General features: G+C 37.6%; 1 protein-coding gene across 3 annotated transcripts in view; it reads left to right on the top strand.

Annotated features, from left to right (window-relative positions):
- The window catches only part of MINDY3 (MINDY lysine 48 deubiquitinase 3), a 74348-nt gene that overhangs the window by 48800 nt on the left and 2503 nt on the right, over positions 1-23045 (top strand). For all 3 annotated transcript variants that reach the window (XM_054020584.1, XM_054020585.1, XM_054020586.1), the window contains 4 exons: positions 14794-14866; positions 16003-16075; positions 20305-20392; positions 22764-22835. In XM_054020584.1, coding sequence (XP_053876559.1) covers positions 14794-14866; positions 16003-16075; positions 20305-20392; positions 22764-22835 — 306 coding nt within the window. The remainder of the gene's footprint in view (positions 1-14793; positions 14867-16002; positions 16076-20304; positions 20393-22763; positions 22836-23045) is intronic.

Raw genomic sequence — 23045 nt, 5'->3', positions numbered from 1 at the left:
TCCCTGGGTAAATTGGCAGTGTACATAGTGATATCTGTTACTGAGACCAGATTGGTATTGATGCCTTACATGGCAGATGTCTTTATTTCTTTCCTCCAAGTAACATTAGAAGTCACATTTAATCAAACATCTTTTTGTATGCCTGCATATCTAAGATTATATTCCTGAATTAAAATAGCTTTTTAAAATTTTTAAATGGTAAATATGGATTTATTTTGCATATTATACATGAAGTCTGCAAACTGTTCAGTTTAAAAGTTTTATCCATGACATTTTGATACCATGCATTCTACCAATACAGAAAAAATTGTTAGTGGAGATAGTCCTTAAACTCTGCAAGCATATGTACTGGCTAATTTAGAAAACACATACTCTGAATACTTTATATTGTTAAGATCATGAGTGTAAGACATGTATGACCTGAATACACTTCATGGTCCAGGATCACAAAAGCAATGGCTGGCATATTTAGAAAATTATAATTTCAAGGGCCTATACAACCAAGAAAACAACTGTGCCCAGAGCACAAATGTTAAAAAGTTCACTAATACAGCATTAAGGCTGGAAAACTGAACTTACAAGGAAGTTTTACATGTGATGCAGTATTAGCATACTTTTCTTTCTTTCAAATAAAGGAATTCAAAAGTAAACAGGGAGTGGGGGTGGGGAGAGAAGGGAAGTAGCTCAACAGAACAGGGAGTTTCAACCTACAGAGTTAAGCACCTGGTGTGCTGTAGGCAATTACAGAATTGAGAATCTAAAATTTTTGCTGTAATGTGAAAATGAATTCTTAATCACATAGCTGTTTTTTAAAATACTTGTTCACAGTTGCCTGATACTTTGTCTTTGAGGGCAAGCTGTACATAAGTTTTAAAATAAGCAGTAGCTGTAACCAGGCTCTACATTTGTGCTTAAGAAGCAACTTTTTCCTGCTTGAATAGTTTGAATACCTGACTTAGAATCACAGAATTATAGAAATGTAGAACTGGAAGGGACCTCAAGTCGTCTTCAAGTCCAGGATCCTGCATTGTGGCAGAACTAAGTAAACCTAGACCACCCCTGACAGGTGTTTGCTCAACATATTTTTAAAAATCTCCAAATGTGGGGATTCCCTTGGAAGCCTATTCCAGATCTTAACAACTCTTACCGTTAAAGTTTTTCCTACTGTCTAACCTAAATCTTCCTTGCTTCAGATTAAGCTCATTATGTCCTACTTTCAGTGGATGTGGAGAACAATTGATCGCTGTCCTGGATTCAAAATGGCTTTGATTTCTGCCATATATTTTCATTTACTTTGAACTCTGCTCACACACGATGTGTTCTTGTCACACTTGTTCCACCCCCTCCTGCTTAATGCAGGCTCACAAAATAGATGAACATATCAGACCCAGCATGTACTGTGTATCTGATCATGTATAATCAATTTTATAGGTTGAAATGATATTAATATCCTGTTACTCTTTACATCTTCAAACCCTGTGAAGGCGCTTCCGTGGCATCAAAGCCACCGTTTATTCTGAGTGAAGTATCCCTCAGAAGTATCTGCAACCTGGGGACCAAAGAATCTGCCCAACACTCTGTTTTGTTTGCAAAAATTTACTTTCAAAGTCAAAGGCTTGCCCCAGGTAGATAAAGATCATCTACTTAGTAGCTGGCAAACAAAATCTAAAACAATACAATACCCCCCCCCCCACACACACACACACACACCGACTTTCTAAAAGTCTCCGTAATCTGTCCTCCAAAGAAAGAAATATGGAAATGAAGAGCCATCCTTCTGACAGTCCAGCAAATGAATTGTTGCCTTTGGTATTGGTTGGATATAAAATATTAGATGACTTTAACATCTCCACAGATGTTAATGTGTTGATGTATTCATTGTAGTTTAGGTCTCTTCAAAAGTTGTGCAATCAAGTGGATGTTTTGTTGGCTCTTTAGTTAAACCATCCCTCCAGAATAGAAGATACATTGTGATTTCTGTAATAGTGTAGAGTGCCTGTTAAGAGCATTACTTCCCCGATGGATACTCAGTCATCATTATTCACTGCAGATTACTTTTCCTCCCAAAATTATGAAGTCTTGCTCTGTTTTGTTTTGATTTTTTTTCTCTTGGGCTGGGGATGTAGGTTGTAATGGATTGTGGCTACTTCTGTCATTTCTTTATTAGGACTAAAGAACTGTAGGAATGTCTTTTTGTACAGTAAATCCCAGTATGAAGGGGAGGAGGGTATAGCACCGTGGTGTGAGCAGTTTTAAACATGCTCACATTTTAAATTGTACTTTACTCTGAAAATTATGCATGTAAAACTGACAGTATTTTACTTAATGGATCTGTTTCATGTTTCCATTGAGTCCTGACTGCTTGCTTTAGTCACTAAAGACTCATGTTAGCCTCTCCTCTGAAGAACCCATAGGAGCAGACAGTAGTATTAATTTAGATGACCTATATGGGCCTGAAGTCAGTTATTAACATAACCTGGTCACTGTCCAACATTAAACAGTTTAAACAAGGTTTGTGGTTTGGTATACAGAGACTTCAGCTTAGTACCATAGCAAACACATCATGCAAAATCCTTTTAACCTTTTATTAAAGATACAAAAAAGAAGGAAAAACAATTAAAGCATTTGTAATGTAAAGTATTAAGTAAAGCTTTCATTTTAGCAACATAGCAACGTTGCTTTTTCCCTTTCTCTTTAGTTGAAGGGATTTTTTAGGAAGAAATGCCATTTGACAGTCTCTTAGATAGATGGTGTAATAACTATCTGGTTTGGGGGGAAGAGAAGAAGTTAGTTGAAAAGGGATGGTGCTGCTGTTAAAGTCCGATTCCATTTCCTAGAAGACAAAACAAGGCACACACAAGAAGGAAGAGAAAAGAACAGCAAAGATTAGAAAATGCAGCTTCTGCCTCTGATGTTGACTTTCATTTGCAGCTTTATGGCTGGCACAGCACACAGTCTTATCAGCCACTCGGAGACCTGGCAAACTTGTACTAGCATTGGGCTTTTTGGACATTGCTTTTAGCTGCCTCTTTTGGTCACAGCCATACAGCAGTGTTGCAAAATATAGATTCTTGATTGTCTATTCCAGACCCTTATTAGATGGAAGGTAATAGGGGAGAAAGATAGCAAAGAGAAGAAATAATGTGAGGAAGAAAAAGGAGTGGGAGTAACAGGCTCACATCTCAGTGTTTGGGATTCAGCCAGAGTTATTCGAGGTGGTGATGACTGGGTCTCTCTCTATGGCCTGGTCTGGTCAGTACATTTCTCAGGATCAAGATGATGAATGTCCAGTGTCTCAGGAGATGGTGACGGTGGCAACCATGATGGTGAAACTGACACCTTCCCCTTCTCTTGTCTTTCAGTCAGCCAGCTTCATGGTAGCTACCTTTTCCTCCCAAAATCTGTGAAGACCCCAAAAGGGAAGTGATATATGGAATAGCCTGTTCACTTAATTAGGCTTAGTTTCCAACACACCAGTTTTGGTCAATTGATTTCTAGTCTCCCACTGTTCTGTTTACCAGGCATGATCTTAATACAGTCCTTGAATTATATCAGTAGGCCTTTTTGTTTGTGCTAATTCAGTCTTCCTTTTTTTCCCACCACCTTTTTCCCATCAATATTTGTTGTAGGTTATTGTGAAATTTTGTTAACTTTCATTCACTCTTCACAGTTGAGCTCATAATTGGGGTACATTTTAGGCCCAATTATTACAACAGAACTTACCAGGAGAGCCTTCATGAGGCGTCAAAATTTTTGCCGCCCCACACCCATTTTATTAGGCAATGTACCCACCCCTCCAAATGTGGTGATCAATAGAGAGGCCCTATGCCTCTATAACTAACTCTGACATCTGATGTTGCACCCTGAGTCCCTCATACCCTGGTAGTCTGTTATGGGACGAGTCAAAACTAGTAGCCTAGGGCTTGTCTACATAGAGAAGTTACTATAGAGTAGCTAGTGTGCTAAATTCACATCCTTGCATGCTGTGCGCTAACTTCCTCTATAGATAAGCCCTAGGATTATGCACTGCTGGGTCCATTTCTGGGAGAGCACTTTGCAGTCAGGACAGCACTAATATTAATTAATGTAGTTTCTTTATGCTCTATAAGGAACAGAATGTTGTGGATCAGAAATTCATCTCCAGGCTGAATAAATGAGACTGCAATTTGACTCCTCAATCATAATTGTAGTGGAGAGTTTTGGCCTTTCTTAAGCACTAGTATAGTTAATTGCATTAAGATTTTTTTTATCCTATTAAGGTAACTAGTTCTTGTGACTTTATTAGGAGTAATAGTAATGAATGTATTTTGTAGATCTCTTTTACTTGGTGGTCCTTTTATTCAAAAGTGCTGAGATTGAATGTCATAATTATTATTAGTGTTAAGTTATAGGGAGGCACTGTTGAAGCATAGCTTTTCAGAAAGTTCTTTCAATAAGCAACAATGCTAATATATCAGATTCAGTGATACTGGATTGGTTTACTTGTTTGGTGTTTGCATTCTTTCACTTATTGGTTACAGAACAGATTATTTTATTGTTACAAATGTAACTTATGTTGATGCTCAGTGAAGGTAAGAAAGATGAAAACTAATGAATTGGCTAGGAAACTTTTGACTTGCAGGGAGGAAGTACTAAAACCAACCCTGTGTATGTTTCTGATCAGTTTGTACAAAGCATGAACACTTATATCTTGATATGACTATAGGATATGGATATTAACATGTTTTGCCCTATTGAAGCAGACTTGTGGAAGTCTGAACAGATGTAGAACCCCAGGATGCCACCTTCTAAGTAGAACTGCACGTAAAAGGGGATCCCACGCAAATTAAATGAATTACATGAATGCACTCAGTTACTCTTAACACTCTCTTGAGTTTCCCTGGTAGGTTCTTGTGTTTTCTTATTTCTTATGTTTTGCTTATAAATTGGTTCTCCTGTGTGTACTGTGCTTTACAGTAGAACCTCAACGTTACGAACAAGCTCCATGCCCGAGGTGTTTGTATCTCTGAAATGTTCGTAACTTTGAACAAAATTTTATGGTTATTCTTTCAAAAATTTACAACTAAACATTGACTTAATACAGCTTTGAAACTTTTCTATGAAGAAGAAAAATGCTGCTTTCCCTTTGTTTTTAGTAGTAGTTGACATTTAATGCAGTACTGTACTATATTTGCCTTTTTGGGGGTAGGGTCTCTGCTGCTGCCTGATTGTGTACTTCCGGTTCCAAATGAGGTGTGTTGACTGGTCAGTTCGTAGCTCTGGTGTTTATAACTCTGAGGTTCTACTGTATGTTTAATGTGTATTGATTCCTTTGTGGCAGATGGTCTCTCCATTCCTTTTCTTTTTCAAATAAGAACCCCCAAAATAGGCGAATATTTCACAGTATAGTATGGCTTTTTTCCAAAGACTAATCTCTCTAGATTACGTTTCTGAATCTCTCTTCTGTCATTTCCCTCCAGAGTGCAACTTTCTCACTGGAAAATGCATCATCCCTGTAATAGTGCCTCTGCTCCTACATGGTATGTTTTCCAGTGACATCAGCAACATTTTGAAACCGGTATCACAGGCCTGTGCTGTGGCATATCCAGGAAAGTGCAATTGTGTATTGCAGAACAAGAGATTTTGTTGCTTTACAACTGATTTACTTTTGCAGATTGTTAACCAAGTAGAAAGTAGTGAGTAAAATGCAGGCTCCTGGCTGTCTGTGATCCCCGCTAGAGCTCTTTCAGTAGCAGACCCTTGTGTCAGACCTTGATCTAGGTACTCAACTTCCACCTTTAAGCAAAACTCACGTACATGGGCAACAATATGGAGCAACTTTGAATTCAGTATTAAGATTAGTCAAATGTGATGATTCAACTTTATTGGACGTGGAGATATATTTGAAACTGGGATCAGCTGTGACATGGTTCAAGGCGGAGCTATTGAGTAAAATTACCAGACATTTCTGAAGAATAGAGAACACTGTTGTTTCAACTTACCTGTTTTTAAAATGTCTAGAATCTCTATTTTTTCTGCCTGCTTTTTTGTGTGACAGTAGTATTGTAAAATACTGGCTACTGTGCTGGTGTATAAAAGCTGCTTTGTTTTTTAATGTGTATTGATCAACATAAACAGCAGAATATCTGCAATAAGAGGTATATCAGAGCAGAAAGATCGTGGGTAGTGAAGTGCTTATCTATCTAGCCAGTGAATTGAAGGCTAGTATTTTCAGTAGTTATTTAAGAGCAGCTAATGTTGCTACTTTATAAAAAGGCGTAGTGTAGATAGCTTTTAAACATACTGATGACCGAGCTACAGCTCTTCGGCATTGAAGAGGTTTTTATTTCAGCAGTTTTATGATTACAGGAAATTAATTCTATCTGGTTTTAGTTTAAATGTGTGAATTAGTCTTTATTCGAATTTTACCAAAGCAAATGTGAAATGACATGGTTAGTCTAAAAAGTTCCCCAGTCAGTAAGAAACCTCTCTATTTAAATTGTTTTATCAAAAAGGTTTAAGACTTGGAGACAATCAATCCTGATGTCCTTACACTAAAGGACATCAACTTCCTGATGGCCTTACACTAAAGATTTTAAAAGGCAGGCTTTTAAATAAAAATCATATAATTAAGCATATTTAATCATTACAGTACTTTTTAAAATCTTGAGCAGTTAGTTGCGAAAGTATTCTGCCAACAAGGTAAAACACCATCTTATAGAACTGAGTGTTGCATTTGAGTTTCAAACTCTCATTACCAGAAATAAAACATAGATTTACCGTGTACACACTTTCACAAGCTAGTATCACCTTTTTTCACTAATTTAAGATTACTTTCTTTATTTTTAATGGGAGAATTTCATACCAAAGCAGAATTGAAAACAGGATTATTTAACCAACAATCCCCCTTGTTTGTGTTGCATTTTCTGCTACTGAACTTTTGTGTTTTAATAAACATTTTTTCTCTCATAGTCCAGCTTCTCCTGTCTTATCCTGATGTGAAATCACAATCCTGTTCTTACACACAGGTCTGTTGCTATGGAAACAATTGTGCTGACATTGATTCAGCATTGACTTCACTATAAGGTTAAATAGAAATGGGCTCAGAGCGTTAAACAGAAACAGTAATATTGGCTATAAACTTTTTTTTGAAAGTGAGAAACATATAAAGTATGTTTGAACTATATGCTTCTCTGTATCAAATAAGGTGCAGGTTTGAATGCTAGTGATTTGTTACTGGTGAACACATTTTTATATGTAATGCAAATCAACCACATAAAAATAATGTTAACTCTTATAGGTACAACAGTGAACTACAGCTAGTAGACAGGAATTGGCCTTAACTTTCTGTGTATTGGCAATTGATGCCATAACTGAACTGATTACATGTAAGCTTTTCTGGCTGACCCAGTCTTTTAATGGTAGGGTAACTTGTTACCAGGTAAGGGGATCAATTGGAGCTTCATACTTCACTCAGAAGACGGTGAAGCACTAGCAGGGATTAACAGCAATCCATCCAGCCCATTCGGTAGTGGCTTGATAGGCTTCACTAGATATTGTCTTATTTCCCAGCCAATCATTTTAATATAGGTCTATAGCAAGTCTCTGAAAGACCTTAAGGATTTGGGAGAAGGAAAGAAATTCTTGAAATGAGAGGAGCCTAGAAGAAACATATTCTATTTCCTTCTATAATATACTGAAAAACAAATCACTCCTTTCTTGTACATCTGCCTGGCTAAAGTCCTTTAAGGAGAATGCAAGCATGGTGGGAACGCCTCCCTCAAAGCCACCTTCTATCTTTAACTTGTATAGTTTCAACTGCCAATTTTTAATATGATCTTTAAGCTTAGACTTATCTCTGCACGCTTTGTGGGCTCGCAGATCAACCAAGTACTTCTGTTTTGTGTTAAAACACTGTTTCTACTAAAATATACTTTGTATATCATACCAATATTTCATGTTATTTACTTTGTATTCATATTTTGATATATAAAAGGACACTAAACAAAAACTTAGAAAATCTAGATCTTGCGTTTTTGTGATACGAGTTCTATCTTTGGAGGTGAAAGGTCTAATGCATCTAATTAAAATCATTCTTCGGTTACACGTGATGATCACTTTTAGTCTGCCTAGTTTGTCTGTCCGTATCGCAAAAGCACTGCATGCTTGATATTCTATACCATGGTGTTGCCCCGAACTGGAGTAGCATGGCGTCACTGGTCAGTATTGTGCTGAATTGACAGAATTTTGTGTGTAAGCTTGTACTGAGTGTGCTTTGAGGTATTGTTCTTGATGTCATCGTGATATGCTGGGTATTTAGCGCTCTTGAAAATTAGGCTGCTTAGGAGCTTAACTTTTTGGAATCCATTTTTTTAAAACAATCTTAGCATCTGTGTCCTTCGAGTGGGAAGACTTGCTGTATTGTATTTTAGAAGTAACAATTATCAATTTATTGAGTGTAGTGAGATGAAAGTTGGTGTGAACTACAAAAAAGATGGCCTTTGTAATGCTTTAGGAATGGTGTAAATCTACAGATTAGCTTGGAATAGTTCTAAAAAAAAATAATAATGTAACCTTTATCAAACTTAGGCACTTCTTACATATATTGATGTTTTAATTTGAAATTAGGCAAACAATGTAGAAAAATATTTTACAAGATATTTTAATAGTAATAAAATATTACTGTAAGTCATGTACTTACTGTAGTATGTATAGAACTTCTAAATATTTCGTATCCAAGTGGGTTTGAATTAAAAGGATAATAGGTCCTTCAATTAAGAGTGTTGTAAAAAACTCAAAACAGGTACGTCATCACAGCTTATTCATTATAGCAATTCTTATGAGTTGTTTTGGATTTGCAGGACAAACTTCTGGAATGTTTTCATTAGAACTTACTAAGAATATATTTTGCCTCTAAGAATAAACATGAGATCTTAAAATAACTGGTATTATTGAAGAGAACTTTTGAAAGTTGTAAAAATGGCTATTTGTATATCACCAGAGCCACAGGGTGAAATATGATTTTCTTGCCTCTTGGGACATGGGGTACTTTAAAAGTGTTGAATAAGTGTTATGATAATCTGTTGATGAGATTTCCTTGTATGGAAGTTTCAATGTGTGGAATGTATCAAATGCAGTTCACAAGGCTGGAGGTTTGTTTTTCATATTTTGGCAGAAATGATGGAATTTCAATTTGGGCAGTTGAAGTACATTTTTGTTAGATGTTTGCCACATTTCTAAGCTTTTCTGACTGAAGTTCATATTTTCCATTTATTTTCATTGTAGAAACATCGGAGAGGGGTAGTCAATTTATTTTTTTTGTCAAGGTCCAAATTTCTTGGTCAAAGGTATAGTCAAGGGCCAGCCTCCAGAGAAAATAATAATAATAAAAAACACAGTAATAAGTAAATAAAAAGATTTGGAGGTCCGTTCAAAAGTGTCTGGTGGTCCAGATTTGGGCCACATTCTCCCTATTGACTATCCCTGCCGTAGGGAATGCGGGTCATATACGTATGAAGGTGTTTTTATTTGTTATTACCTGCTATCATAGCACAATATTCCATCTGAAGTCTAAAGTTACTATGAACTTTAGGGTTTTTTCGCACTTTTAAAAAAAGTACAAGTTTATTTTCTTGGCACTTCTCTGTGGTAGCTAATGGTGCTTTTCTGATCTTGCTATTTTAAACAATGAAAACTGTAGTGTAGAGTTAAAGCTTCATGTAAAGCAAATTATGTAATCTCTTCTTGAATGACTTACATAGAACATCAAAATTCCATACTTTAAAAATTGAATGCGTAACAAATAGCTGGCTTTATTCCAATTTAGCATTTGGCTTAAAATTGTAGCCATTTACTGTACAAGCATACAATTTATTTCAGATGCCAATTAATTAATAGAAAGACTGATTCCTTGTGTTCCTCCGTGGTCACGCATATTGAAACAAGAAGATAGGCATGTGCATGGCCCAACACAAATTATGAATATTTACATTATTTTAGTTTTGTTACCAAATGATGACCATTAAACAAGTAATCAAGTCATATCTATGGGAATTTGTTGGAGATATTTTGAGAATGGGAACTCTTCTTCCGTATCCTGTGGAATTGTAAAAAGTTAAACAAGTACAAGATCATATTGTGATGGGTTAAAGGGACCTAAAAATAGCCTCTCCAATCCTGAGTCTATCATTCGCCAGGAAAGAAGCCAGCAGCTCCTCAGCCCACTTGCCTTGACAAAAGTTTCTGTTAGACCAAGTGAAGAGTCTTTCAGGCCCTGTATAAAATTAGAAAGGAGTTGTGTTTGAAAGGTTCCAGCCTGAGTGTCTTTGTCTTGTCCTACACCCCCAAATACAGTTCTATTAAACTTAATCAGAGCATTCTGGATATTCATTATTGCTGCAATGTTTCATTTTCTTCGTACTTAAAGTTCTTAAGATTGTTTGTTTTTTTTAACTTTTTCAAATATTATTTATTTGTATTACTGTAGTGCCTATGGGCCAGAGTCATAGACCAGGACCCCATTGTACTAGGTACTGTACAAATACAGAACAAAAAGACAGCCTCTGCCTCAAGGGATTTATAATCTGATAGACAACAGATGGATATAGACAGATGAGGGAGTACAAGTAAACAATGAAATAATATTGGTCATGATAGGCACGTGAGCAGCCTAACCGTTGTAAAGTTTTTTGTAGGCTTCATGGCAAAGGAGAGATTTGAAGGTGGGTAATCAAGTCAGTAGCTTTGTAGACGTTTATAGGGAGTGCCTTCCAAGCCTATGGGTCAGCATGGGAGAAAGCAATGAAGGTGTGTTACAAAATTGAACAAGTGGGCAGTGGAGGCTGGCATCACAGGTCAATAGGAGATGAGTGTCAACAGCAAAATAGTGAATGAGAGATGATTGATAGGGTGGGAATTGGCTGAATGGCCTTGGAAGTGAATATGAGCAGCTTGTTTGGTGTAGAAATGGGAGGCAAGTAGAGGGATTCAAAGAGGGATAATGTGATCAAAGCGATGCCCTAGGAAAACTATATTTGCAATAGTGTTCTGACTGGATATGAGTGGGGCAAGTTTGCATTTGTCAAGGCTAGAGAGAAGGTGTGGATAAAGTAAATAAGGAAGTGTTGTTATTTACTCCTCACAACACAAGAACTAGGGGTCACCAAATGAAATTAATAGGCAACAGGTTTAAAACAAACAGAAGGAAGTATTTCTTCATACATTGCAGTCAGTCAGTTTGTGGAACTCTTTGTCAAAGGATGTTATGAAGGTCAAGACTATAACGGTTCAAAAAAGAACTAGATAAATTCATGGAGGATAGGTGCATCAATGGCTATTAGCCAGGATGGGGAGAGATGGTGTCCCTAGCCTCTGCTTTCCAGAAATGGATGACGGGATGGATCACTTGATGATTATCTGTTCTGTTTATTCCCTCTGAAGCACATGGCATGGGCCACTGTTGGAAGATGGGATACTGGGTTAGAATGACCTTTGGTCTGACCCAATATGGTCATTCTTATGTTAAGGATGTTGCAGTAACGGAGATGCAAGATAAAGAGCTAATTTTGTTCCCTCCATCAAACTTCTGTTACAACCTTTGGTTGGAAGAATTATTATTTTTTAATCCTATCATTTGGTGGTGTAACAGTTTGGGGTTTTTTGCAAAACTTGCAGTTGGGAAAGGAGCTCAGATAAAGTATATAAACATGAGAATGTACTGCTAAAAGTATTGAGGTTCTATAACATTGTTCTCAAACTTATTACAGTGCCTTTTTATTAGTTTTTCTTAACTAGGAATGCCATTTATTTTAAGTTGTACAAATTGTTCATCACATATGGGGATTCCTAATATGTCATTGTATGCCAATTTAGCATCGTAAAGAAGTAAATCGTTACATATACTTTCAATGAATTATGAGAGCAAGGTTACAAGCTTACCTTTCCATGCAGGAAGGTATTTAAGCACATGCCAACGTTAAAGTTAAGCATATTTTTAAATATCTTGCTCATTTGGAGCATTTGCAATTGAGACCTAAAATAAGAATGAAATTCTGGTTGAATGCATTTCACTTCTATTTTTCCCTGAAGTAGCTTTTTCTTTCTTTAATCTAATATGTGGGTCACTGTACCAAAATAACATACTTTATGTAGATGCATGGCTTCCATTTATGTCTACTCAATTAAATTGAACAATAGTACAGGCCTGCACAGTCCAGACTAAAACTATTTGTCTCATACTGAAATCTGCTGACTGAAAGTATTGTCTTTGATTTTCTGCTTTAAGAAAATGAAAATAAATTAGAAAAAAATGTTTTGTACTCTGTAAGTCATAGGTAGGGTAACTTTTTTTTTTTTTTTTTAACTTGTAACAAATTATTCAGGTTTTGTGCAAAGTAAACATAAGACTGGAAAGGACCTCCTGGGTCATTGAGTCCAGTCTCTTGCTGTTGCCGTCAGCCCTGTCATATAATCCAATTGATAAATTTATCCAGATCAATCTTAAAATTATAGTTAGGTTGTTTGCCCCCACTACTCTCCTCTTATGATTAGAAACCTTCGAATTTCCAACCTAAATATATTCATGGACAGTTTATGCCCATTTGTTCTTGTGCCAACATTGTCCTTTACTTTAAATAGCTCTTCTCCCTCCCTGATGTTTTACCCCTTGCCCCCCAATGCATTTATAGAGAGCAAGCTTATCCCCTCCCCCCCCCCCCCCCATCCTTCATTTTGCAAGGCTAAATAAGCCAAGGTCTTTCCTCTAGTAGGATAGGCTCTGCAGTCGTCTGGTCATCCTAATATCCCTTCTCTGCATCTGTTTCAGTTTGAATTCATCTTTCTGGTTACATGGGTAACCAGAATTTTACACAGTATTCCAGATGAGGTCTTATCAGAGCCTTGTGCAGCGATATAAATACTTCTCTAGCTCTACTGGAAATACCTTACCAGATATATCCTAGGATTACATTTGCCTTTTTTTACAGCCACGTCACATTGGTAGCTCAGTCATCCTGTGATCAACAAATGCACCTAGGTCTGTCTTTCTCCTGTCATTTCCAAACATAAGCTCCATCTTATCGCAGAAATTCTTATATGTCTAGGAACAAAGAATGTAGGCCATACTTACAAGGTGGAGGACTCTATTCTGGTAATCAGTGATTCTGAAAAAGATTTGGGGGTGGATAATCTCCTGAACATGAACTCCCAGTGTGCTTTGGCCAAAAGGGCTGATATGATCCTGGGACGCATAAACAGGAATCTCGAGTAAGAGTAGAGATGTTATTTTTAATCTATGTGTTTGGCACTGATGTGACTGCTACTGGAATACTGTATCCAGTACTTGTTTCCACAGTTCAAGAAGCAAGTCAATAAACTGGAGACAGTTCAGAGGAGAGCCATGAAAACGATGGAAGGATTTATAAAACGTGATACTCAGTTTAGCTTAACAAAGACTTGATTAGTCTATAAGTACCTACATGGGGAACAAGTATTTGATAATGGGCTCTAGCAAAGAAAGGTATAACATGTTCTAATGGCTGGAAGATGAAGCTAGACCAATTCAGACAGGAAATAAGGTGTAAATTTTTAAATGAAGATAGATAATCATTGGAACAATTTACCAAGGGTCATGATGTATTCTCCATCACTGGCAACTTTTAAATCAAGATTGGATGTTTTTCTGAAAGATCTACTATAGGAATTATTTTGGGAACGCTCTATAGCGTGTTATACAGGAGATCAGACTAGATGATCACAATGGTCCCTTCTGGCCTTGGAATCTCTGAAAGTCATACAATTCTTCCTGTATAACATTCCGATGCTTTTCTGTATTGACAATGACTCCCAACTTTGTCCTCAGGAAATTTCCTTAGTACACTAAGGCAAATATTAATTTAGATTGTTTCCAAAAACAGTCCTTGAGGAGCTCCACTAGTAACCTCTCTCCAGCCTGATAGTTCTTTCAGCATAACCCAATAGTGGGCAACCTGTGGCCCGCCGCTTTCCGCAGCTCCCGTTGGCTGGTAACGGCGAACTGCAGCCACTGGTATCTGCAGGGGGCCATGCCTGTGCACAGTCAATGTCAGCAAAATGTCTCGTGGCCCGCAATCAGATTACCCTGATCGCAGGTTGCCCACCACTGGCATAACCTATTGTCTTCTTCCCTTTAGCCAGTTCCTTACCCACCTAACAATTATTTTATTAATTTCCTTTTTTTTTTCCCATTTTAACTAATCTCTATATCAAATTTCTTACTGAAGTCCAGATTAGATTCATTGCATTTACTTTGACTAAAGAACTCAGTTATTTTTTCAAAGAAAGTTATTGGGCTAGTTTGGCATGATCTATCTCTGGTATACCCATCTGCATTTTACTGACTTTTCTGGTTTTTTTCCATGTCTTTAATTATTCTTGTCTTTAAAATAAAATTTTTAAGAGTATTTCACTTTGATTTAAAGGTCTATACCTTTTTAGATTCAAAAGGATTTAGTTGCCAATATAAGCATCCCAATTATAACACTTTTTGCTCTTGGAATCAGCTATTTCTATGCCATGACATCTGCATGACAAGCTATATCCATACCAGGATAGTTGTCTGGAAAGCCATCTAAATAAACCGTAACGCATTCTTAACGCAACCTTTTTGAACACCACCAATGTGTGGAATTAACTTGAACCTAATGCTTACCTCTGCCATTATACTTTGTTTCTTCATTAATTTAAGGTTTGAAATTTTTCAGTATGGTCATGTATTTTCATAGTGAAACAATATGTATTGGTCTGAAATAATGAATCTTGTGGAACTTACTTGTTTAGGATTTGGCCCTTGTTGCCCCTGAAGCTCCTTCAGAACAAGCCAGAAGAGTTTTTCAAACGTATGACCCAGAAGGTAAGGCTGCCTTTTTTTTTTTTTTTTTTTTTTTTTTTAAGTTTTGGGTTGAAATCTTTATATTAACTTTCTGGAAAAATAGGGCAACAGTTTTACAATACATGCAAAACATTGCACCCCCAGTAGTACAGTCCCCGGCATTGTAAGGCACACTGCTCATGATGAGGCTTAATACTGATTCACAGGGTATGTGTACACTACTGCTGGAAGGTGTAAATTCCAGCTTGGGAGACATACCTGCACTATCTCTGATTTAGTGAGCTAGAGTGCTATAAACCATACATGGCTGCCCTTTGTATGATCTCATCCAAGACCATAGGTATGTACTTGGCACAGCTAGCCCCTCCCGTTGCTTGCACTGCCATGGCTACACTGCTATTTTTAATGAGCTAGCACAATCAGAGCTAGTTACAGATATGTCTCCTCAGGCTGGAATTCACATCTTCCGGCTCTTGTGTAGACGGACATACCCATAGGGAAGTGTGCTACCTCCTGATTAACCCACAAATCACAAAGTGTTGCTGTTTATCAACCTAGTAATAAAATGGACAAGCCTCTTGAAAACTACAGAGCATGAGGAAGTCAAATATAGCAATAGTAGGAAGTAGAGTTCTTACTGTAAACTTTTCAACACTGGGGACTTTGTATGTTTCTTTGCATGTGACCCACCACTTTCCCTAATCTTACATTTTTGAAAAATGTAAGACTTTCATACCTGATCCATCGTGTTCTGAGTGGTATGACAAGAACTGAAAGATTCCTTAGTTTCATTTTAGAAATGAGAAGTTGCCTGATATTCACATTTTATTTTAATTAGAAACAAGTTTAGAAACATTCTCTCACCATTTTAAGGTGGCATGATATGTCTATTAGTAAAAAATTGTTTTAAGTTTAATAAGGTTCACATTTTCAAATGTTTTAGAAAAATGGCATTTTTAAGACCTGTAGGCCTGCAGTTTTTTAATTGGTGAAATATGTATGGAAATCATGAGTTCTAAGACATCATCTTGTAACTTTACAGTGCACTCTCAAATTCTAAGATGTAGGTTTGATTACCAGTATTTTGGGTAAAATCCATAATCTTGAAGTGTTTTCAGTTTATTTTTCCCTAATGAGAAAATTTGTCCCATTTGTAGATAATGGATTTATACCTGATACCCTTCTAGAAGATGTAATGAAGGCTTTGGACCTTGTATCAGATCCTGAATAGTAAGTATAATTTGTGTAGCTAAATTTTCATTTAACAGATTAGTTATGTGTTGGTTTTATCTTGAATTGTTAGTAAAGGTCTGTCTCATCTTACGCGGGGGTTCCGTTCCGTGGTTAGCGCGTAAAGCGAAAACCGCGTATAGCCAAAATCCCATTGAGTTCAATGGCGGGCGAAATCGCTCACACTACAGGTATAGTGTTAAAACTGTTGCTTTTCTCTTTTTTTTTTGTTTTTTTTTTTTGTTTTTTGCCGACCGTAAAGTTGAAATCGCGCATGTTAAATGCACGTAAGCTGTGACAGACCTGTACATCTAATTCTGTGTAGTGTCCTACGGACAATGTCTCAAAATATTGAGTCAGTTGTAAATGAAAGAAAACGGGCCTAAAGATAAGATTCAAAATAATTTTTGATTTAGAAAGAAGAGTCTTTCGTAGCTCCTAGTTATTGGCTATTTGTGACCCACGTTTCTGTAAGTGCATGTATTTGCCTATGACAACCCAATACTGCAAGGTGAATCTGTGTGCTAGAAAAAACAAGGTCTCTCAACAGCAGACCACCATGTTACAGGAAGATTTAATACCATCCTAGAGCTCTAAGTTCAAACTGCTTTTCAGATTGATTGATTGTGTTTCTGTACGGTTGCGTTTTATGTAGTTGTACTTAGCTCTATGTGAAACATATTTTCCCTTCCAGAGGGGACAGAATTTTGCAAATTCTAGGGAAAGAGCCTGATTTGGGAGGCTTGGAAAGGCTGCTTTTGTTCTACTGCCTCTAAAAAAATCTGCTTTGGAAAAGGGAAAAATCCTCCTTCCAAATCCAGCTCTTTCAGAAATGGCTGCTTGGGTTTTAGATATTTGTGGCATAATCATGACCTCTTATTGCACATGGAACATCAGGTGTTGAATGGTCAAGAATCTTTCACAAGAAAGGCATACTTTATTAAAAAGATTCCTTGCTGCACATCGAGCTGTGGAATTTCTCCGTATCCATAGTCTGCAATATTTTCTCTGTTAAAGCAATAGTATTATAGAGTAGGTTCTGACCTATGTAGGTTCACCACATTTTTCAGCTGACATCTAAGACTTTGTGTTTAGGGTCTCCAGTCCATGAAATACGGAACTAACTTAAATAACGTAAAGAGTATTTGGATTCTTAATGCCTTGAATGTTGTCATGCTGTTTTCTTTAAGATAAAAATCAAATGTGGTGGTTGGAAATGTGGTGTTCTTCAAAGCAAATCACATCTAAATTATGTATAAAATAAAATGTAGAAGCTTATAGGAAACTAATATATAGTTTCCTATAAGCTTCTACATCAGGCTGTGATCTCTTCAGATCTCAAAACCTAACCTAACCATCCTCAGACCTGCTCAGTATTTGGGAGGTGTGCAAGGAAAAATTTTTGGTCGGATAGTTATGCTGGTGACTCAGATGGAATTATTCTATTTCAGGTCTGAATGAATTCCTGCAACATGGCATTGAGGGCACTATTGCTGAAGGTGTCATCTTTAATTAGAGATGAAATGAGATTCTGCTAATTTGTGATTACTAAAGATCCTATGATACTCTTTAGAAGATTAACCCTGTTTAGAATTTGATGATTACATTTTCCTTAACTTCCATCTATATTTTCAGTTGGTTAATGTTTACTTTCTACATAAGAACGGCCAGTCTGGAATCAGACCAATGGTCTATGTAGCCCAGTATCCTGTCTTCTGACAGTGGCTAATGCCAGATGCTTCAAAAGGAATGAACAGAACAGGGCAATTATCAAGTGATCCATTCCCTGTCATCCAGTCCCAGCATCTGGTAGTCAGAGACATAGGGACACCAAGAGCATGGGGTTGCATCCCTGACCATCTTAACTAATTATTATTTTAATCCAGTTACAGTTTTGTTCTTCACAACATCCCCTGGTAATAAGTTCCACAGGTTGACTGCATTATGTGAAGAAGTACTTTATTTTGTTTTAAACCTGCTGCCTATTAATTTTTTTGGGTGACTCCTAGATCTTGTGTTAGGTGAAGGGGTAAATAACACATTCACATTGTCCATATCATTCATGAATTTATAGACCGCTATAATATCCCCTTTCAGTAGTCTCTCTTCTGAATAGTCCCAGTCTTTATAATCTCTCCTCATATGGAAGCTGTTCCATACCCCTAAATATTTTTGTTGCCCTTCTCTGTACCTTTTTCCATATCTAAAATCTCATTTGAAATGGGGTGACCAGATCTGCCCACAGTATTCAAAGTGTGGGCACACCATGGATTTATATACTGGCATTACGATATTTATATTTTTTTATATATCCCATTCCTAACATTCTCAGAGCTTATTTGACTTCTTCCGCGCATTGAGCAGATGTTTTCAGAGAACTATCCACAATGACTCCAAGATCTTTCTTGAGTGATAACAGCTAATTTAGACCTCAACATTTTGTATATACAGTTGGGATTATGCTTTCCAATGTGCATTATTTTGCATTTATCAACACTGAATTTCATCTGCCATTTTGTTGCCCAGTCACCCAGTTTTGTGAGATCCCTCTGTAACTCTTCACAGTCAGCTTTGGACTTGATACAAAATTACTCAAGATAATTATTTGCAACCTTTGCCACCTCACTGTTTATCCCTTTTTGCAGATCATTTATGAATATGTTGAACAGCACAGATCCCAGTACTGATCCTTGGGAGATACTGCTATTTACCTTTCTCTGTTATGAAAACTGACCATTTATGCCTATGCTTTGTTTCCTATCTTTTAACCAGTTACTGATCCATGGGCGGACTATCTTTTATCCTATGACTGCTTAAAACTAGGCTTCAAACTTAGTGTGGCTGAGAGGTTTTTAAACAGTTGCTGTATTATTTTCTAGAGATGTATTTCAGTTAGTAAAGGGGTTTCTCTATATTCATTAGGTTAATTGCAGAGCATTTGAAACGTGGTATACGCTTGTGGGCTTAGCTACAAAGTGAAATAATGCACCTTACAGGTACTAATGTGTTGCGTGTTGATTGATCCGTGTACCCTGCTGCACTTTACCATAGCTCTGTCTGAAACAGTACTATGTTAAAGTGAGCTGTGGAAACAGTAGTGTGCACCAGCAGGCTCTACATGGACCAGTTTAATGCACAATATGTTACTGCGCGTTAGAAATCACACCCTCATACTGCATGTTGCTGCTCCATGTAAACAAGCCCTAAATATGCCTCATGTGCATTCTGTCCACTAATCCATCATGCCTAGAACCTGTTCTAACATTCCAAAACTGAGCAGTTTTCAGACTACTTTGAAAAAAAATAATTAATGTTAAACACACCAAAGGTGTGGTTTGCTAGCAGAATGGTAAATATTCTGTCATGGACCAGTGACCAGTTTAAAATTGATGTTAAAATTCTGCTTGATTACAGGAGAGCTAGTTTAGATACTGTGTGAATTCTAAAATTTCTCATTCAGAAGCCTATCCTGGTAAACTTTTAGAACTAGACTGAGAGCTATAAAAAATATGAATACTTTTTAAAGCTCTGCTAAATAGTGTCTGTAAAATATATTGCATAAATAGAAATGTAAATGTTTTATCAACACTCATTTAGAACGGCTTGCAAAAATCCCACATTACTGCCAATAAAGCTTTTATACTACTCCATGTATATTCTCATTTTCTCTGTTTTTGTATGTATAATATCAAAATAAATGTTAAGTGGTTTGGGCTACTTTAATATGAAAGGCACTATGTAAATATACTATGATAAACATGGGACCTTAGTTCAATTAAATTCATTCTTATCAACTTAATTTTAAAAATCTCTGAAATGTATTCATTGGTGGCTTTTCAAATCCCTATTTAAAAACAGGTTGTTTGGTCAGAGGTCTTCAAAGAATGACTGGTTTGTGTGTTTAAGATGAGGAATGCTTGCAGAATACAGTAAAATGTCTTCTGGGCTAAAGTGTAGGTTTTAGTCTGCCTGACTTTCAACTGACTTTACCTAATAAGGCAATCTTTCAAAATTATAACTACTTCAATTTTAAATAACAGATTACTTTAGTTTAAAAATAACTGCATTTTCTCAAATCTGGTGCCGTTCTGGTGCATTTGTCATTTAAGAGTCTAAATCAAAAAACCTCAATATATTTGGCAGTCAGAATGTTGTAGTACCACATAACATAGTCATGCAAGAATAAAAATGTGCAACTCATATTTTTGTATCCAATGTTCTTGTTTTAGTGTAAATCTCATGAAGACCAAATTAGACCCAGAAGGACTAGGAATCATATTACTGGGTCCCTTTCTGCAAGAATTTTTCCCTGAGCAGGTAACGTAGATGTTTTTTTCTACTACTTATGCCATAGAACATTTTGTATTTCACTAGATAGGATTCTTCAGTGATGCATTAAACATTCATACCTCTAATGTGCTTTTTTGCAAAAGTATTTAGGCTAATAAATGTTGCATTTTTTTGATACTTCGGGTCAGCAGGTAACTCTTTGCACTGTTCAGTTCAATATAACTGTCCCACATGATTAGCATTCCAAAATGTTTAAATGAAAAAGTATTCTAATTTATAGCTTTCACACCAAAAAGCACTCGCCACAGAAGCTGCCAGATGTCAGATAAGTAGAGCCCTGTGCAGATGCATCCAATCCGCTATCCACAAAAATTATCTGTGGATATCCGCCAGGCTGAGGCTCCAAGGCATCCCCCATGCCTGAGCCCAGTCGGGGAGAGCCGTGGGGAGCCCAGGCGAAGTCGCAGATCCTCCACCTGCCCTCAGCCGGGCGGGGAGTCTGGGGGGCGGGGACACAGCCAGGGGCTGTTCTCCGCCTCCCTTCCCTCCCGCACTGCAGGCAGGTGGTGGGTCCGCTGCAGCTCCCCGGCTTGGTTCCACACAGGCCTGGGAGGGGGGAGAGCTGTGGAGATGACCTGGAGCTGCTCGAGCCCTCTGCCCAGGGCAGGTGGAGGGTCCACCACAGCTCCCCATAGCTGCCTGCCCGACTGTTATCGTGGCTGGGCTGCGGCTCAGAGCTGCTCCTCTCCCCAGCCGGAACCAGGTCGGAGAGAGTCATGCTGGCAGCTGTGGGGAGCCGTGGCGGACCCTCCACCTGCCCTGGGTAGAGGTCCTGAGCAGCCCCCTGCAGGTGGAGAGACCCAGGCTCCCCACAGCTGCCAATGCAGCTCTCCTGGACCCAGCTCTGGCCGGGGGGTCAGCATGGAGCCGGCCACGGTAAGAGCCAAGCAGGCCCCACACCCAGTGTCCATGCTCCCCAGGACCCCTGCCCAAGGCAGATGGAGGATCCGTGCCGTGGTTCCTCACAGCTACCCGCCCGGCTCTTACCATCAGAGCCCTGCGCGGATACAAAATTTGTATCCCCGTCCACGCTGCTATCCGCAGAAATGGTCCACAGATATAAAGCAGATACCCACGGATTTGCAGGTCTCTACAGATAAGAGGACAAAGTCGGATAAGGAGAAATTGTCATCAAGTATTTTAGATCTAAAATGCCGTTTCTCTTGCCTGGGAATTGGAAATCAGTTTTATTTTCATCTTTTGTGAGAATGAAATGGCCACAATGTTATGTACCAGTCTTGCAGCCTTTGTTGCAGCAGTTAGCTAACAAATATTATTCCCAGATTTTGCTGACCTAATCGATGCTAGTGCCCAAACAAATCTTTACACATCTCACTATGGTGACTTGAAGCTATAGTTAGTAAACAAAATAGCCTTATTAATTTCAGCCATGTTTGAAATACAAGAAAATCAGCATTTGTTTAAAATAAATTTTCCATTTTTTTTAAAGATAAGTGTTACTAAGGAAAAGTGAAACACGCACTACTATTTTAAAAGTATACTTGGCAATGCACCTTTTAAAGATGTAATATAGATCAGAAAAATGTACCGTAACAAAACAATACTGCAATGTGAAACACTAACACAATAATGATTCAAAAGCACTTCTAGAGCTTTGCTGCCAAGATGGTAAGGACTGAATACATTAAGAGATGATTCAATGTCTGGAGGAAGAGTGAAGGCTGCAGCTTTCATTTTCTTAGGATAGAAAGATCCAGAGCTGTGGAACTACTAGAAAGTTTTTTTTAATTAAATTTTATTTCATACAAAAACTGATGTGTTGCAATTATTGACAAGTCTGGAAGCAATATACCACTGACAAAGTGGAATTAGTTGTTTTATTAAATTTAAATATCACTCTTTTTAACTCCAGACATGATTCTTCTGTACTTTTTGGTAAGTGAAGAAGGAATTCTTTCTTGGAAAGAACTTATTAAACCTTTCACTGAGTACTTAAGCATTCTAACTGGATCAGACTTAACAGTTTTAAGTGGCTAGTATTTTTGGGTGTTGAACATGAGTCACTTCGGAGGCCCAATTTTCAGAGTGTATATGCTCAACTTTTTTATCATTCCACTTCAAGATATCCAGTTGGGCACTGAATCATTAGTCTCTTTAGGCAACCCAAAATGTTCATCTATTAACAGGTAGTGGAACTGATTGACTGGGTGTTGTATTTTTCTCCTATGAGGGGCCTGGAAAATCTTCTGTATCTTGACTCACCTTTTTTTTCTGACCTACTTGCCCCTTTCCCATCAAGCAAAGTAATTGTAAAGAGAAAAAGGGTGCATGGTAAGCTGATTTTATGATATAAAATGAACTGTCTTGTTTATACCAGGACTCCAGGGTTCCAGAGTCATTCACTGTATATCACTACAATGGATTGAAGCAGTCTAATTATAATGAAAAGGTATGATGATCTGAGAGAAAATGAATTGGAACCTGCTTAGGAGAAACCAATAATCATGACCATGTGATAGCAGTTCACTGTCTTATGTGAAATGAGTTGATGTCAGTGCCGTTCCTTGTGTCCAAATTGCAGTGTCAAATGTGGTGACAGTTCTGAACAGTTGGCCAGGTCAAAATTTTTCAGTAGAAACTTGTTTTGCAAAAATTCTCT

Source organism: Malaclemys terrapin, chromosome 2 (genome assembly GCF_027887155.1).
Source record: "Malaclemys terrapin pileata isolate rMalTer1 chromosome 2, rMalTer1.hap1, whole genome shotgun sequence".
Classification (NCBI taxonomy): domain Eukaryota; kingdom Metazoa; phylum Chordata; order Testudines; family Emydidae; genus Malaclemys; species Malaclemys terrapin.
The sequence above is the reverse complement of the archived record's forward strand: the minus strand, read 5'-3'. Positions and strand labels throughout refer to the sequence as shown.